Source organism: Heterocephalus glaber, unplaced genomic scaffold, assembly GCF_053883595.1.
Source record: "Heterocephalus glaber isolate CG9 unplaced genomic scaffold, H.glaber_assembly_v1.0 deba00000613, whole genome shotgun sequence".
NCBI classification, from domain to species: Eukaryota; Metazoa; Chordata; class Mammalia; order Rodentia; family Bathyergidae; genus Heterocephalus; species Heterocephalus glaber.
In genome coordinates this window covers 1,139,439-1,155,602 of record NW_028258152.1, presented here as the reverse complement: position 1 = coordinate 1,155,602, position 16,164 = coordinate 1,139,439, and the positions used below count along the sequence as shown (strand labels likewise).

General features: G+C 46.6%; 2 protein-coding genes across 9 annotated transcripts in view; both read left to right on the top strand.

The window, feature by feature from the left end:
• LOC147829449 (uncharacterized) overlaps nt 1-3,229 on the top strand; it is a 30,899-nt gene extending 27,670 nt beyond the window's left edge. The window contains exons 3-4 of the mRNA XM_087205736.1: nt 2,576-2,659; nt 3,041-3,229. Coding sequence (XP_087061862.1) covers nt 2,576-2,659; nt 3,041-3,229 — 273 coding nt within the window. The remainder of the gene's footprint in view (nt 1-2,575; nt 2,660-3,040) is intronic.
• A 109-nt stretch (nt 3,230-3,338) lies between these two features.
• The window catches only part of Tmem131l (transmembrane 131 like), a 173,702-nt gene continuing 160,876 nt past the window's right edge, over nt 3,339-16,164 (top strand). For 5 of the 8 annotated variants that reach the window (XM_013067229.3, XM_013067228.3, XM_013067227.3 and 2 more), the window contains exons 1-3: nt 3,339-3,522; nt 4,000-4,070; nt 10,641-10,684. In XM_013067229.3, coding sequence (XP_012922683.2) covers nt 3,399-3,522; nt 4,000-4,070; nt 10,641-10,684 — 239 coding nt within the window. In that variant the 5' untranslated portion in view covers nt 3,339-3,398. The other 3 variants (XM_087205746.1, XM_087205747.1, XM_087205745.1) reach the window with 3 other exon arrangements.

Sequence of the window (16,164 nt, the reverse complement as noted above, 5' to 3'; positions counted from 1 at the left end):
AAGGTGACTATTTGTAACTATGAATACTGCTACTTTCCCCCAAATTGCTTGACAGTCCCAAAACAGAAAAGGAAAACTTGTAACACAGTGAAGTAGCCTGAGGAAAGAGAGAATCCTTACCTATTGTACCTCGTGCAGGCTTCATGAGATAAGATGGGATGAGAGGTCCCTCTGAGTCCAGGGGGCAGTCTGCAGCTCCTGAATACAGGACCACAATAGTGTCTAGCAATAGGCCTAGCCTGAGACCCATGCCTTCTAGGCATTTCCTCCTGGACAATAAGGAGGCTGGGATCCCAGCAACAAGGATGCTGGTAGCTTAATGAAACACACAGTGGATCCTCAAGTTACGACCAACCTGACATACGAACAACTTGGATTACAACCAGAATTTTAGTTTTAACTTACGAACAAAGTCTTGAGTTATGACCTGAATGCCAGTCCCTTGTGCTTTCAGATGGTCTCAGATACAGAGTTAACCCTTAAAGAGTTCTGGAAGGAACATTACAACATCCTTTCCTGTGTGGGGTCAATTGAGAAATCCTGGGCGAATGTCTCTCTGAGGACAGTGAGATCTGCCTGTGTACAGGACAGAGACTTTGAAGGCTGTGTACAGAGCCTGAGCCTTCAGTGGACCAACTTGAGTTACAATCAGCCCTTGAGAATGAATTGAGTTTGTAAGTCAAGAGTCCACTGCACTTGGTTTTGTTGTTTTCATTGGGGGCAAGGCCAAAATAGATGGATAGATGGGTCATCAGATAGATGGTACATGCATGTTTTCATTAATTACTGTATTCCTATTTCTACCATGTCTGAGTGACAAATGATATGGAAAAGAATAAATAATTCAAGTACTTGAATCATGAGTATCAAATTTATTATGTAAATGAAAGATTTGGTGAGCCCCCACAATGTAAATAAATATAGTATTGTTTCTAGCATTTATTGAACACCTAATTTCTAGCATTTGTTGAATCATATACTGAATTATTTCATTTAATTGTCACAACCACCTTGTGATCTGAATTAGAGATAGGTGATTGGGCCTTAACACTTCACAGTTGATTTTATAAGGATGTGTTGAGGTGTAACTCACATTAACAACTTGCTTGGTTCTCATCTGTACTCATTAAAAAAAGGACAAGGGTAAAGTAGGTAAAAAAACGTTAACATCTTGCATATTTAAAGTAAGTGTTGATTTAACCATTTATGGAGTCTGCTTTGCTTTTTGCAACGCTAGAAATCAAATTCTGGGCCTTAGGGAGACTAAGCAAGCACTTTTATCACTGAGCTACACCCTGCTCCTAAAAAACGAACAAAGACCTTCGCTGATATGAACCTAATTTAAAAGTTAGTATGCTCAAAATCATACCTGTCACTAAAAAGAACTCTGTTACTTAGATTTTCAGCCTTTCTGGGTTTCAGTTTCTTCTGTACAATGAGGCAACCGGGCTATGAAATATATCCCCAAATTGCCCAGCTCTGATATTCTGCGATAACATCTCCTACTGAATAGAGGAATAATGGAAATACAGCGTCACACAGGAGTTGTCTTCTGTGGAGAACAAGTTTACTCCAAAACCTGGAAGCTACTTAATGGGCCGTTCATGAGTCAGCAAGAAAAATACCTCCAGAGAAGACTAAGTAGGTCAGATTTATCTAAGAAGACAGCTGTGTAATCCTGTATCCCTCTCCAAACCCCTGGCACTGCAGATACCTGCTTCTGGTGTTGTGAACCAGTCAAATAATATTATCCACTTTGTGAAGTTCACAAGACCACAACTGGAAAAAAAAAAAAAATCAGGCTGCCCTTGAAAACCTTCATGCAGGACAGCAAATTTAGAGTCCATAGCAATGTTACTTTGTCTTTTGAGTCATTCTCATTGATACTGTGATACTCATCAGTGTACAAGACTTAAGGTGAAATAATTTAGCAAGAAAGTTTTACCTCATAACTTTTTTTTTTTTTTTGCTGTACTGGGATCATACTCAGGACCCTGCGCTTGCCAGGCAGGCATGGTGCCACTGAGCTAAACACCCCCCCCCCTTTCGATTTTTCATTCAGTGTTGACCTCAGGGCGAAATTTAATTCCGTTCTTGTCAAATTCGGTTTGCGACCACAATCGGGAAGGAATTAACTTCGCGAACAGAGGTAGCACTGTCCTGGGGGGAGAGGTGAAATGAAGAGAAAAAGAAAGGAATATGGGGATGGGACTTGAGATCCTGGTTCAGGGCAATGTTGGCCAGGACTATGGAAAAAAAACCTAAGGAGTTATCAAGTTGGATAATGCAATGTGATTTTTTTTTAATGGTAATGTTTTTGGTAATTTCCTTAAATGTTAAGCTGGCCAAGAAGCGAGGTGATTTAACCGTGTTTAGAATTACATCGAGGCACAGCGAGACTGGGTTCACGGTTCCACAAGAGGAAGAGAGGACCCCTAAGTCACTGTCCTTCTCTGGCACCTGTCCCGGTGTAACCACGACCTTCCCGCCGTCCAGGCTGGAAGGCGCCAGGGGCAGCAGGAGCCCATCGATCGGTGTGAGCAGGCGCCCCATCGCTTCCCCGCTTGCTGCCTAGAAGTCACTCACTACCCTCGGGTCTCCTGAGGCGGGCCTGGAGACGGCCAACCGCGGGCTGTCCCGCAGCCGCCAGTCCTGTCAGGTGACACAATCGGATTCCCGAAGAATGCCTTGTTTGTGACATCCCTGGCGAAAGGGAGGTAACTTAAAGAGATCTCAGATCTTGGACATTTTTGGCACAGGCATCAAAAAATAGGTGTAGAAAATGCACTCCTAAGAATTACTTCCATTACCCCGTCAACGTCAGAAACGAGCCAGGGCTGCGATCCCCTAAGCGTCCCGAAGCGGGCTCGGATGCGCGGCGCACGCAGGCCCCTGAAGGAAGAGGCGCCCCCACCTGTCACGGCCTGGCCGCGGTCCACGGGGGCCCAGAGCTTCTCATTCTGAATTACAGCCCTGCAGCCACAGGACGTCCTCGCCGCTCAGCCAGCAGCGCCCTGAGGCTGGGCTCGCTTCCTGACAGCCACTGCGTTATTTCCACTGCCACCCGCCGCCTCCCGCTCCCGCCTCCCCCCCCCGCCACTCCCGCGGCCACGCTCCCGACGGCGGCCAGGGCGCCTCCAAACAAGGGGCCGCGACGGTGCCCGGGCCGCGCACTGGGCGGGGCGGGCGGCCGCGTGCGCCCGACTCGTCCACGCCCGCCGCGCCCTAACGGCGGCGCACTCGCTCTCCGCGGCCCCGCCAGGCGGCTGCGGGGGCGGGGCGAGCGCGGGGCGGGGCCGGGCGCGACGGGGGCGGGGCGGGGCGGGGCGGGGCGCCCGCGGGCTAGCGAGCGGAGGAGAGCTGCGAGCGCGGCGAGCACGGAGGAGGGCGAGAGCAGCATGGCGGGGCTCCGACGCCCGCAGCCCGGCTGCTACTGCCGCACCGCCGCTGCCGTGAACCTCCTGCTGGGCGTCTTCCAGGTCCTGCTGCCGGGCTGTCGCCCGGGAGGGGCTCAGGGACAAGGTCAGCGTCGCTGCGCCGACCCTCGCTCTCCACGCCGCCGCCTTTCTTTGGGGAACTGTGGAGACCCGCGGGCAGGCGGGCGGGCCGGGAGGGAAGGAGGGAAGGAGGGCGGGCGCTCTCACCGCCAGCCCGGGCGTCGCGGGGCCGGGACCGCTAGCCGCGCGCCCCGATCCTTTGTGCATGGCCCCCGCCCCGGGTGCACCCCGCTTTGTGTGGCGCGGGGCCCCGCCGCCGCCCGGTGCCCTGCAGCTTTGTCCCCCCTCCGGGCCCCGCGGATGCTGGGCTGGCCGCAGCATGGCCTCGCCCCCGTCCCCGGCGGCGCCCCGACCTTTTTGGGTGCATCCCCGGCTCGCCCCTCGGGGTGGCCCGGGCTCCGCGGAGGGCGCGAGGGCGCGCGGTTTCGGGGCGGCGGGCGGGGGCGCGGGGAGCGTTTCTTTCCGAGCATTAAAAAGGCGGTGTCTTTTGGTGTCGGTGCAGCGATGGAGCCCCTGCCGAACGTGGTGGAGCTGTGGCAGGCGGAGGACGGGGAACTGCTGCTGCCCACTCAGGTGAGGCCCCGGGGGCGGGCGGGCCTCTCTGCAAGGCAAATAAACTGTCGGTCGAGGCGGCTGAGCACCTGGCCGCGGTGGCCCTCGCGGCCTCCTCCCGCGCCACGTGACAGGGGCCAGCCTGGCCACCCGAGCGCAGGAGGTAGGCACCGGGCCGCCGCTCGGGGCCTCACGCGAGCCAGGGACCCGGACCTCGCGGGGCCCGGGCTCCGCGCCGCTCGGACAAAGCCGGGGTGCGGACGGCGAGTGGCGGGGCGGTGGAGCACAGCAGAGCTCCAATTGCAGAAGTGTGTGTTAGCGGTACCCTCTGTTAGCCTGAAGCAGTAGCTTCGGGATGAGGATGGGACTTTAAAGGATTGTCATCTTGGGTTTTCTCCAAGTGTCTTTAATTCTTGTCAGAATACACCCACTTGGGAACTTGAATTTCAGGTTTTCCCCCGCTGAATGATTGTATTATGATTGCATGTGGAAAAATAATTACTGACCTTTTATTGGGAATCTGTAGCGTAGAGGGCTGCTAACTGCAGTGGATGCATTACTGCAAAGCGGTTTTGTTGATTTTGAAGTTTAATTTGTACATGAGGTTCCTCATTGACTGGAAAGGAACATTTTAATTTTTTGAGGGGGGGACATTTAAAAATACAACTTTTTCACCGGCAGCACTAGTGACCCAAAATGGATGTGGGGGTGTTGAATTAGAGAATATTCAGCTTGTGTGTGGCCGTTTTTAAAATGTTCATTACTTCTCATGTTGGCGGCAGCACTAAAAACAGGACGTGTAGCTGTAACTTCAGTGGAGAGGCTCTGCAGTCTTACGTTTCAGCCTTCTCCTATGTGAAGCATTGTGAGTGCTGGTTTTGAGATATTTGGAATATTCGTTTTGCTCAGGAGTAATGAATAACAGCTTCAAGGCGGAGAGGTGATTTTAGAGGAAAATTTTCCTGGCTGGCCCTTTCTTGAAGGCCAGCAGGCTGCCTGAGACCAGCCCTTTGAGAACAAGCCTGGTCAGCAAGTAGTCTTTTCTTCTAAAAGTTTATCCCCAGATGGATTTTTTCCTGATTGTAAATGAAACATGGGTGTGGTCCAAGGTTTGGCAAATATAGAAAGATAAAAAGAAAAAAAATTGTTTTGAGAGAACCACACCAAACACTTGATGTATAGACTTAAAGGGTAGCTGTGTTTATGAATATTAGACTTGTTCAGCATTTGCACGTGTGACATTTTGGGCCCAAGAAGTCTGTTTTGAGAAGCTGTCCTGTGCACTGTAGAATGTGGGGCGCACCTTTGCCCGCTGCCCCTTGGGTGCCAGTGGCACTCTCTGCTTCCTCCTGAACTCCCCTAGGTTGCGTTTTTGGGGGGGATGTTTGTTTTTTTTTCTTTCGAGGCAGACTTCACTGTGTCCTTCAACTCTTGGGCTTGAGCCATCCTCTAGCCTCAGTGTTCCTGGTAGCTGGTGTGGGTGCATGGCACTGCCCCTCACTCCATGGCCCTAGTTTGAACAATTGAGAATGTCCCCAGGCACTGCCAGATGTTCTGGGGAGCAGAACTGCCCTGTCTCTATCTGTGTGTATTTACATTTTCAATCAGTTGTAGTCTCCACCACTGGTTAGTGTTAAAAACCAACCCACACTAGGGCGGGGACGTAGCTCAGTGGCGCCATGCCTGCCTGGCAAGCGCAAGGTCCTGAGTTTGATCCCTGGTACCGAAAAGAAAGAAACCAACTCAGACTAAAAGGAAAGCAAATCTGAGACTCTCATTTGTTATAGCATCAGTTGAAGATGTAGTCACTGTCCCCAGGAATGGAAATGTCAGTCTGTGATATAATTACTTGTTGTCTTTCTAGGCTCCAAAGTTACTTTGTAAAATGCTTAATTCTAGTTTGATTTTGTTGATGTGTATAGTTTGCTTTGATTAAAACAAATTAAGAGGCTGTCTTTTTGGAATTTTCACTAGAGAGGCATTTACAGCTAAAGTATTTAAATCAAAGTTATAATGAAAGTGAAACTGGCATTTGAAATAATTTTCTAAATACTTGGTCTTTATCTCTAGGTATACTTTTCTTTTTCGGTAATGAAGATTGAACTCAGGACCTTGCACTTGCCAGGCAGGCGCGGTACTACTGAGCTAAATCCTGCACTAGGTATACCTTTGAGAAATTATCTTACCCTGCATGTGCTTGGGCAGGCATAGGGATATGTGTGTACAGTATCTCATAGCTGCAGAGAGTTCTGAGGAATGTTTCTTTTTTTTCTTCCTTTTTTTTTTTTGTGGTACTGGGGATTAAACACAGAGCCTTCACATTCCCAGCCCTTTTTTATTATTTTGAACAGTGTCTCACTAAGTTGCCCAGGTTGTGCTTGAACTTGCAATCCTCCTGCCTCAGCCTCTCAAAATGCTGGAATTAGAGGTGTGGGCCATCACACTTGGCTGGAAGAAAGTTATTTTTAAGGAATTCTTTTGAAAGAGTTTGCATTTTTTTTCAGAAATGTTTCCTCATGTGTGTCATAAGGAGTCAGTTGAAAAGAGAATATTTATAGATCTTATTTAAATATAAAGCTTTTCTGCTCAGTTATGGGTAGGTTGAGTTCCTTTCACTCAGGAAGACTAGAAGATGGCCTCAGAACCTGACTTGTCAGTAATAGGTGAACTAGGACTATCAGAGGATGTGGTATGCAGTGAACAGAATACTAAAGTATTTGCCAACATAAATTATTCATACAATTATTTCAAAAGTGTTAGCTGTTGATTTTTTTTTCTTTTTTCTGATGGACTCTTAAGTGACTAAGAACGTCAATAACTCATGAATAAAACCAAAAGTAACAATTGAAGACCTTCTGACCAGGCCTCCTGGATATGAATCCTGACTCCGTCCCTTCTTACCTCAGTCCATTAACTATTTCTTTTATGTATGTGTTTATTTTGGTGCTGGGGACAGAACCCAGGGCCTCACTCCTCTAAGCATGCATTCTACCACTGAGCCACATCCCAGCCCCGATTCACTGCGTCGTCCTCAGTGTTTTCATCTTCAAAGGGGATGGTAGTGCAGTTTCACAGGGGTTTGAGAGGATTGAGTGCTTTGAACTTCTGGAGGACCTGATGCAGGTTACTTGTTATTTTGATGGTTTCTCAACTGACCTGTAGTGTTGGTCATTAGGGAACAGAACAGCTTTCTTGCATTGAAGGGACTGAAGCAGTGCATACAGCTCAGTATTATGCTTCTGTGGTTATATGGAAAGTTACATTATTCGTATTTCTGTTGTGGTGTTGGGGATCAAACCCAGGGCCTCATGCACACTAGGCAAGTGCTCTCCGCCAGGGTTACCCTCCAGCCCCGTTTGTAGTCTTTTATATTGGATATGATGACATGAACCTGTGTTTATCGATGGTTGGGAGAGGAGGGAAGGGAACTAATGTGATTTTATTCTTAGATTTACTGAAGTTTCCTGTCCGCTGAGTATACTTTTAACACACTAAATCCAGAAGGTGGTGACATAGAAACCAAACAAGTAGATATATTTTTATTCACTTATTGTCTAGAGGGAATTGCACGTATGCAGGATACAGCTTTGTGCACCTTCTTGCTTGCCTTTCTGGTTTCCTGTGACCCACACACAGGGCGATGTCCATTTGATCTGCTCTGGCCTTGTTTTGAGCGTTCTGCAGTCTGACCCTGTCTTCTCCTCCGGGACTCACTCTTCAGCCTGACCCTTGGCTGAATGAACCCAACATGTTACCCGCTGAATGAAAGAACAGATGTTGCTGCTCTGCTGGTGGTTCAGGGAAAGTCCTTCCACACTCCACCTGCATCGGCATTGTCATCATCTCTCCCCTTTTATTTCCTTGCAGTGTTGGAGAGAACTTTTTTTTTTTGGCACTGGGGATCGAACTCTGGACCTTGCGCTTGCGAGGCAGGTGCTGGCACCACTGAGCTAAATCCCTGGCCCTGGAGAGAACTTTTGACCTCGCATGTGCAGGCCCAGTGCTCTACCATTGAGCTACGCTGCCAGCCCATCAGTTCTCTCTCTCTGAGTATCTTATAGTGATTTGCATGTCTGGGTTTTTTCACTTTGTCTCATATGCCCCTTGTTGCCTCATCTGGGTTTACCTTAAGCAGCTCTGCTGCTGAGGCTTGGGGGCCTTGCTTCGGGCACGGTATTCTGCTTCCAGTAGGCATCTGCAGTTGGTCCATGAGGCCTTCCTAGTGGAGGAGAGGCAGTAGTAGTGCCCAGCCCTGCTGCTTAGTTTGTGGGGTTAGCCAGTTCTGAAGACTGCAGGTGAAATGTTTTTCTATTATTGTTTGATTAACTACATTTTTACGTCATTCCCTGCAAGCAAGAAGGACAGTCTAGAACACATTCTTCTGATCCGTTTGGACTTGTCTGAGAAGACTCACTGCTAATGCCCCTGTTAGCAGTCTGGGATGTGGCGATGGGTGCTGACTAGGAGCAGCTGTCACCTGACACGGCGCCCGCCTGGCCTGGGCCAGGCCAGCTCGGGCCTCTACTGGCCTGTATACTCTCAGCAAACTGACCATTGGCTTGCCCGGTTAGACCCGTTATCCCACGGTGAATGAGAAGGCCTGTGCCTCTTGGGCTGAGAGTAGAACTCAGTGCTAGAGCTTGCCTAGTTAGTGTGCAAGGGGCCCTGAGTTCCATACCCAGCAACACAAGAAAAAAATCTTACTGATCCCCCCCTTCAGTCCCAGAGTGTAGATAACGGAAATGGGCAGAAAGTGAGACAGGAAATGGTATGCTGAACATCTGGGTTCCTTTTATTCTCTCAGGTACTGTGTTATATAATAGCATCTTACTCCAGTGAATCATTGACCAGTATTTGGAAATCTTTTTGTCTTAGAGACTTAGTTTTGTTTAATCTACTTCTGCCATCAACCTAAAAAATGATAACATGGGTTGAGTACTACCTTCATGCTGTATGAGTTAACTCATGTTCATACACTAAAAACTATGAAGTATTGTGACCTGATTTTACAGCTGAAGAAATTGAGGTGCAGAGCGGTTAAGTAACTTGGCCTAAGGTGACAAAAGGTGGTACTAGTAGGATTTGAACCCAGGACGTATTTAGCTCCAGAGCTGGAGCTTTGTAGGTTCTCGAGTGGGGATCAACACCGTGATACCAGGTCCGAGGCCCAGAGCATGTGGATGGTGATGATTGCCGTGGAGGAAGATTGGGCTTCAGGGATATATGGGTTATTTAAAGGGAGCAGTCTTCAGGTGTGGCAGAAAGTCGCGAATGTCATGGTAATGTGGGCACTGTAGGCTGTTTGCTGGCAGAAGGGGTAGAGAAGGATGGGTGGATCTGAACGTCTGTTGGAGGCAAAGGAGAGGAGGACAGTGCAGGGTGACCCTGAGGTTTCCCTGGGGGATAGGCAGAGTGGCGGCACCTGCCACACAGGAGGGCTGAGTTAGCTTGGAAGCCACTGAGGACGGACTGAGACCTTGGTGTGCTGGCGTGTGCCCTGTCTTGGAGGTGTTTGGAAACAGGCCTGTGAGTTGTAAAGTAGTCTGCCCTATAAGGCTTACAGAATCCCCGCCACAGGCTGGTCACTGGAGACAGCGGCATGCTTCTGGCCTTGAGGAGAGTTGGGCAGGTGATGGAGAACCTTCAGGTGTGCTGGTGCGGAAGTTGGCAGGAGACAGGGATTATAACTGTGTGTTCACCCGCTGAGAGTATCCGTGCAGAGGGTCTGGCCCAGGGTGACTAGGTGGCAGAGAAGGGAGGACCAGAAGAGTCCGGATCCCTGAAGCCAGCAGTGGTGAACTTGGCGAAAGACCAACACGCCTGCGGCTTGTCTGGCGGCTGCATGCGTGCAGTGTTGAGTTGGACCCGGGCTTTGGTTCCTGGCTCACGTGTTTGGGTTTCAGTTGCCCTCCTTCTGTAAGCCTGGCAGATAATTTTGCAAGAGCTTTGGAGTATCAGGCTTTTTACATTTGATGTCAAAGCATATCAGGTATTCATTAAGAGGATTCTGAGCTAAGCAATATATTTTCTATATTTGGAGATTTTAATTGGCATTAAATGTCATCGTAGGTGATTAAACATTAAAAACTGCTTGAAGGGAAATCATGTCTAATTTTTTGGGGGGGTGGGTACCGGGGATCGAACTGAGGACCTTGCACTTGCGAAGCAGGCAGGAGAACCACTGAGCTAAATCCCCGGCCAAATAATGTCTAATTTTGAGATTGTGTTTAGGTTGTGGTTTTTAAAGGGTAGAGAGCTGGGCGTAGTGGCGAAAGCCTATAATCCCAGCTCTCAGGAGGTGGAGGCAGGAGGGTCTGGGCGAGTTTGAGGCCAAAAAGAACAGATCAGCAACAACAACAACAAAAAATGAGCTGGCTATTTACAGTGGATGCCTAAGGGACCACTTGGCAATTTATGGCTTTTTATTCTTGTCACTAAAGTGTCATTCTTTAATGAGGTTCTATGAAATATGGTACCAGTCTCTGTTGTAGACATTCATTACAAGTTCATTATCCCTGGGAGAGGTGAAGAACAACTTTTGGTGATTTAAGTTGTTTGAAACACCTGTTAAAGTGTGTTCTTTGTCAATAGGGTGATTCTGAAGGGGATGTGGAGGAGTCTTCTGAAGAACAGAGGTAAGGAAGAAAATGGGAGTGAAATGCCTGCATGGTAAATTTCTCTTCTTCTCTGAATGTTCTTTCTGAAGTTCTTGATTATGTCTTTGCTTATATATTCACTATTATCTCTTCAGCCTTTATGGTGTCTGTGTGCTCTAATAATCTTTGTTTTCAAATAAGGCAATACGGAAAGCCTTTGGAAGTAGTTCCTCACTTGTCCCATTTGTTCCCAGACGCCCATTGCAGCTGAGCACTGTGCTGTGTGTCGGACCTGACACAGGACTCGAGCTGCCTTGCATGTGATGGCCAGTCACTGATAGAAACTGTGGAGAATGAGGCTCTGCGGTGGGGAAGGCTGAAGCAGCTGGGTTGGTCACGGGGCGCTCCTCTGAGGAGGTGACACTCCGACTGAATCTGGCAGACAGCAGCAGCCAGACAGCAGGCACAGGGCGAACGTTTTGGGTAGGAGAGGCAGGCCCACAGGCAATCTGAAAGCCTGTGTTGGACTGTAGGACAGTGAGATGAGGTTTAGGACCTTGGCAGCCACAGGAGGAAGTTTGGGCTTCATTTTTAAATGTGGTGTGAGGTTTTTTTTTCTTTAAGATAGGATCTCATATGTAGGCTGGCCTTGAACGTGAGGAGATTACTTGCCTTTGCCTCCTGAGTGCTGGGATTACAGGTGTGCACTACTACCACACACATGGCTAAACATGCTGTGAGTCCTTAATGGACTTTAAGAAGAGAACTAACGTGAACAATGAAAATTCCATTTTAAAGAGAATATTTTGGTCACAGGGCAGCGTTGTGAGTTGTCCATATGGGGATCTGGTCCCTTGAGCTACATGAAGCTTCTCAGTGGTACCAGGGCATGAGGATAATTTTCAAAGAGGATAACTTTCAAGGACTCAGCTTCTGGCTCCTCATATATTCTCCTAAAATTGATCTCTCAGAGATTGTATGTTATCATCTACCTCTGATTTAATAGTCTTCTCCATGTTATTTAAAAAAAAAAACAGGGCCGTGGATTTAGCTCAGTGGTTTTGTGCCTGCTGCGCAAGTGCAAGGACCTGAGTTCCATCCCCGGTACCAAAAAACCCCCCAAAAAACAACTAGCCCCTCTGTTTACTTCATCTCAGGCAAACAAAGGGCTATTTGAAATATTGATGCTGATTAGGAAAAAGTAATTAACTTTGATGAGATGACAGATTCTTTTGTAACTCTGGTGGTTTTCAGATCTCTGCTTTCAGTAAAATTGGAGGAGGATGTAAGCAAATTGGCAGTTTTGATTACTTCTGATGAAAGTTCATTGTGTGATTTTTTTTTTTTGATAAATACTGAGGGAGTTGAATGAATATAGGGCCATTGCTAACAGAACTTCTCTTAACATCTGTTTATATGAACAAGCTTTTTCTGTGCATATATTTAAAAAATGAAGGGAAAAATAGGATTGAATTGATGTTAACTAAACCTGTGTCATTCTAGCAGCGAATAATGAACTCATTGGGTGGAAAGACAGGTCTGTCCACTTGTTAAAAGATGAATTTTCTGTTTTCTTTTTGCTTTGGTCCTAGAAATTGAACCCAGGGCCTTGCGCATGCTGTGTACTTGCTCTGTCACTGAGCTATACCCTCAGCCCTGTATATTTAGAAAAGTGATTGTGAGTTTTATTAAAAATACCAGTGTCTACAGTATGGGAGAGAACTTAACATTCTTTTTTGGATGTGTTGGAACAAAAAGGCGAGAAGTGCTGATGGCAGTTCAGTCTAGAGTGGTGGGCCTGGGGTTGGAGGAAAATGGAAAGCTTTGAGATTTATTTTTGTGTAGGATGTATTTATTATTTGTTGACTCGGATGTGGACTTGTGAGGGAAGCAGAAGCCAGGGAGGGCTTCTCGACTTCAGTTCGAGCATCTGGGGCAGGGATGCCTGACAGGAGAGGGTTGGTAGGAAGGAAATCGGGAGCTGTGCCGGGCTGTCTCCCTGGAGCCTCAGCCTTGGTGCAACCGGCAGACAGAGGCAGGGAGCGGCGCTTGATTCGATGCGTGGGTGTCCTTGGAGGCCTGGACTGCGCCCCAGGCCTGGGTGTTTGGAGCCCACAGGTGGCCTTGCTGAGGGTGCCCTGCCTTTCCTTTCATTTGGACGCAGCTCTTGAATTTCTTCTTTCGGTGCCCAGGACGAGCCCAGGGCCTTGGGCATGCTAAGTTCCTGGTCTGCCTCTGAGCCACACCCTCCCAGAGCCTTTCTTCCTTAGAACTCCTTTATGTGGGCCAGTTTTCCAGCAAACTGAAATATCTTAGTAGACTTTAACCTCACTGTTCTTGACACAGCATAAGATAATGAGAATGAAAGGTGTGTGGAGAGTAGTGAGAAGAATTGTATGTTTAGAACAGTGGCTTCCAACCTTCTGTGGTGACTTACAGTAATAAATTTTACATCATTCCTATGTATTTGTAGCCAGGTATGTGGATGTATGAATGTATATGTACATGTAATAGTCTGTATATTTATAAAAATGAATTAAAATTTCACAAAATTGCACTCACCTTCATTGCCTGCAGTGTACTCTTCATTTTGTTTCATTTTATTTCATTAAAAAATGTTGGTTGCCACCCACTTGGTTTATTTGTTTATATTTCGGTAATAACTATATTCTTATTGAGCTATAATTCTCACACCATACAGTTCACCTATCTAAAGTGCTTAGTTGGATTTTACTATATTTACAGCATTGTAAAAAAGTCATCCCAATCAACTTTAGAACACTTTGTCCCCCCTCCAAAAAATGCCTTACCCTGTAGCATCAGTCTCTGATCTCCTGTCCTTCCCTGAGGGATTGGAAAGCTCAGTTGAGTTTCCCCTCCTTCACTGGGGATTGAACCCAGGGCTCTCACATTCAGTTAGATTCCTGGCCATTTTGATTTTTGAGACAAGAGTTGCTAGCTTGCCCAGGCTGGACTTGTGAGCCTCCTGCCTCAGCTTCCCAGAGTGCTGGGATTACAGCCATGTGCCACCTTGCTTGGCTTCTCTCTGGTTATTTTCTTTTTCTTTTCTTTTTTTTTTTTTTGGTACCAGGGATTGAACTCGGGTCCTTGCGCTTGCACAGCAGGTGGCGAAACCACTGAGTGGTTATTTTCAGTTTGACTGTTTCTTTTGGGTTTTTTGAATTGAGATCTGTTCTTTTTTTTTTTTTTTTTTTTTTTTTTTTGGTACTGGGGATCGAACTTGGGACCTTGCACTTGTGAGGCAGGCACTGGAACCACTGAGCTAAAATCCCTGGCCCGAGATCTGTTCTTTATGTGTAAAGACAAGATCATGACAGGGGTTAGATGCTGCTGTTAGAAAACTTTGTGTTCATTTTCTGAAATGCAGATTATTAAGTTCTAAGAATTATCTCTGAAAGTATAGTGCTCTGTGACTCATAAGTACACTATTCATATATCTTCCAAACAATTGAGATTCTTTTGTTAATTTTTTTTTTTTTTTTTGAACCAGGGATCAAACTCGGGTTCTTGCGCTTGAGCAGCAGGTGGCAAAACCACTGAGCTAAATCCCTGGCCCTCTTTTGTTAATTTTTAAATTTCCCCCAAACCTATCTAATGTCTTGCTGCTTAAAAAAAAAATATTACTTGAGAATAGATGTAGATTCATAGGAAGGTTTTTTTTTTTTTTTTTTTTGGTATTGGGGATTGGACCTCGGACTGTTGCGCAGAGCTACATTCCCAGCCCTTATGTATATTTGCCACTGCTGAGAAACAGATCTTGATACTTTGCTGTGAGCTAAGCCCCATCCTTGATTTGGATTTCACTGGTGTTTCCCTGATGTCCTTTTGGGAGGTAAGTCATTAAGTGGAGTTAAGCTTCACCTACTCAAATTATTTATAATTCTTCTATGTGGGAGATTTGTCTACTCTGTTATTTAGTCAGTCACTTATATCAGTATGGATTTGTGGGTATATATTTATGTTATGGTTTGTGACTGTATTTAGCAAAACCCCATGGTTTCTTGCTTGTTGATAGGATGCTTTTTGTGACAGGGTCTTACTATGTGTGCTTCTCAGATTCTGTCCCGGGACATGTCCACGATGCTCTGTTACTTTCATCCTGTCTCCTTAAGCTCCTGGTTGCTATAGTTTGTCAGATTTCTCTTGTTTTGGATGACCTTGAAAGTTTTTTTTTTTTGTACTGGGAATCGAACTCGGGTCCTTGCGCTTGCACAGCAGGTGTCGAAACCACTGAGCTAAATTCCTGGCAACCTTGAAAGTTTTAAGGAGTACTGACTGGTCAGGTATTTTGTAAAATGTCACTTGGTTTGTCTGATACTTTTCTCATGGTTGTAACGGGGTCACAGGTTTTGGGGCAGTGAATCACATAAATTAGTTTCTTTTTCTTTTTGGTACTGGGGATCGAACTCAGGACCTTGCGCTTTAAAGGCAGGTGGTGGAACCACTGAGCTAAATCCCTGGCCCACATAAATTAGTTTCGATTGTCATCGCATTATATCGCAGGTGTGTTTTATCAGCTTGACTTCTCACTTTGATGCTGACCTTGGTCACCTGGGTGAGTGAGGTACTGTGTCAGGTTTCTTTATTGTGAAGTTACTTTTTTGACCTCCTTGCACACTGTGCTCTTTGGACTTAAGTCAATAAGTGGAATTGAGCTGTACCAACACAGGTTATCTAGAATTCTTTTGTAGTTGTTGTCTATTCTCTTTATTTATTCAGTTATTTATTTATATAGAGTTGATTTGTCAGTAGTATTTATACTTTGGATTACAATCCAGTTTTAGGTTTGCCCTACTATTTTCATGTCATCTATCTTTAGTCTTATTTCTTAGTTATTTGTATCTCCTTGCAGCTTTTTAAAACATTTTAATTTTAAGAATTACCCCCACAATGCAACCTTTTAATGATAGTCAGGTGGACTTGAATTCAGTAGAGCCACCATTTATCAGTTCAACACAATTAATACTGTCTCTCAGAGAAGCCACTTCTGTGCTAACTGGGAACTAGAGAGTGAATTTGACTGTAAAGCAGTCTCAGAAACATACGGGTGCTCTGAGGTTGGAGAGAACCTTGCCTCAGCACTGCCCACCATGGGGCCAGGCCCAGAGCATTGCTCATGCTGGGTGCAGGGCTCTACAGCAAGCTGCCTGTTCCCTCACACGGTTGGGAATGGTTTTGAGGTAATTGGTCTCATTGAAGATCTTATTTATATTCTCTTCATCTTATGCCGATGCTATGTAATTGTATTTGGTTGAAAGCCAGGAAAGCACTATTTGAAAAACTTTCTTCCCTCTTTCCTCCCCATCTCCCTTTTCTCCTGGGTGTTCTCAGATATCAGCAGTAATCTCTTCCTTTCCTGAGAGAGAGATTGCTGTTGGGGATTTGATGAGGAGGCAAATGACAGCTGACTTCAGCTCTTCCTAGAATTGATGCACTCTGGAATCTCTTCTGGCTTTCTAGGCATGCATTTGTCTGATAAGCCTTGCTGGGGGCGGGTA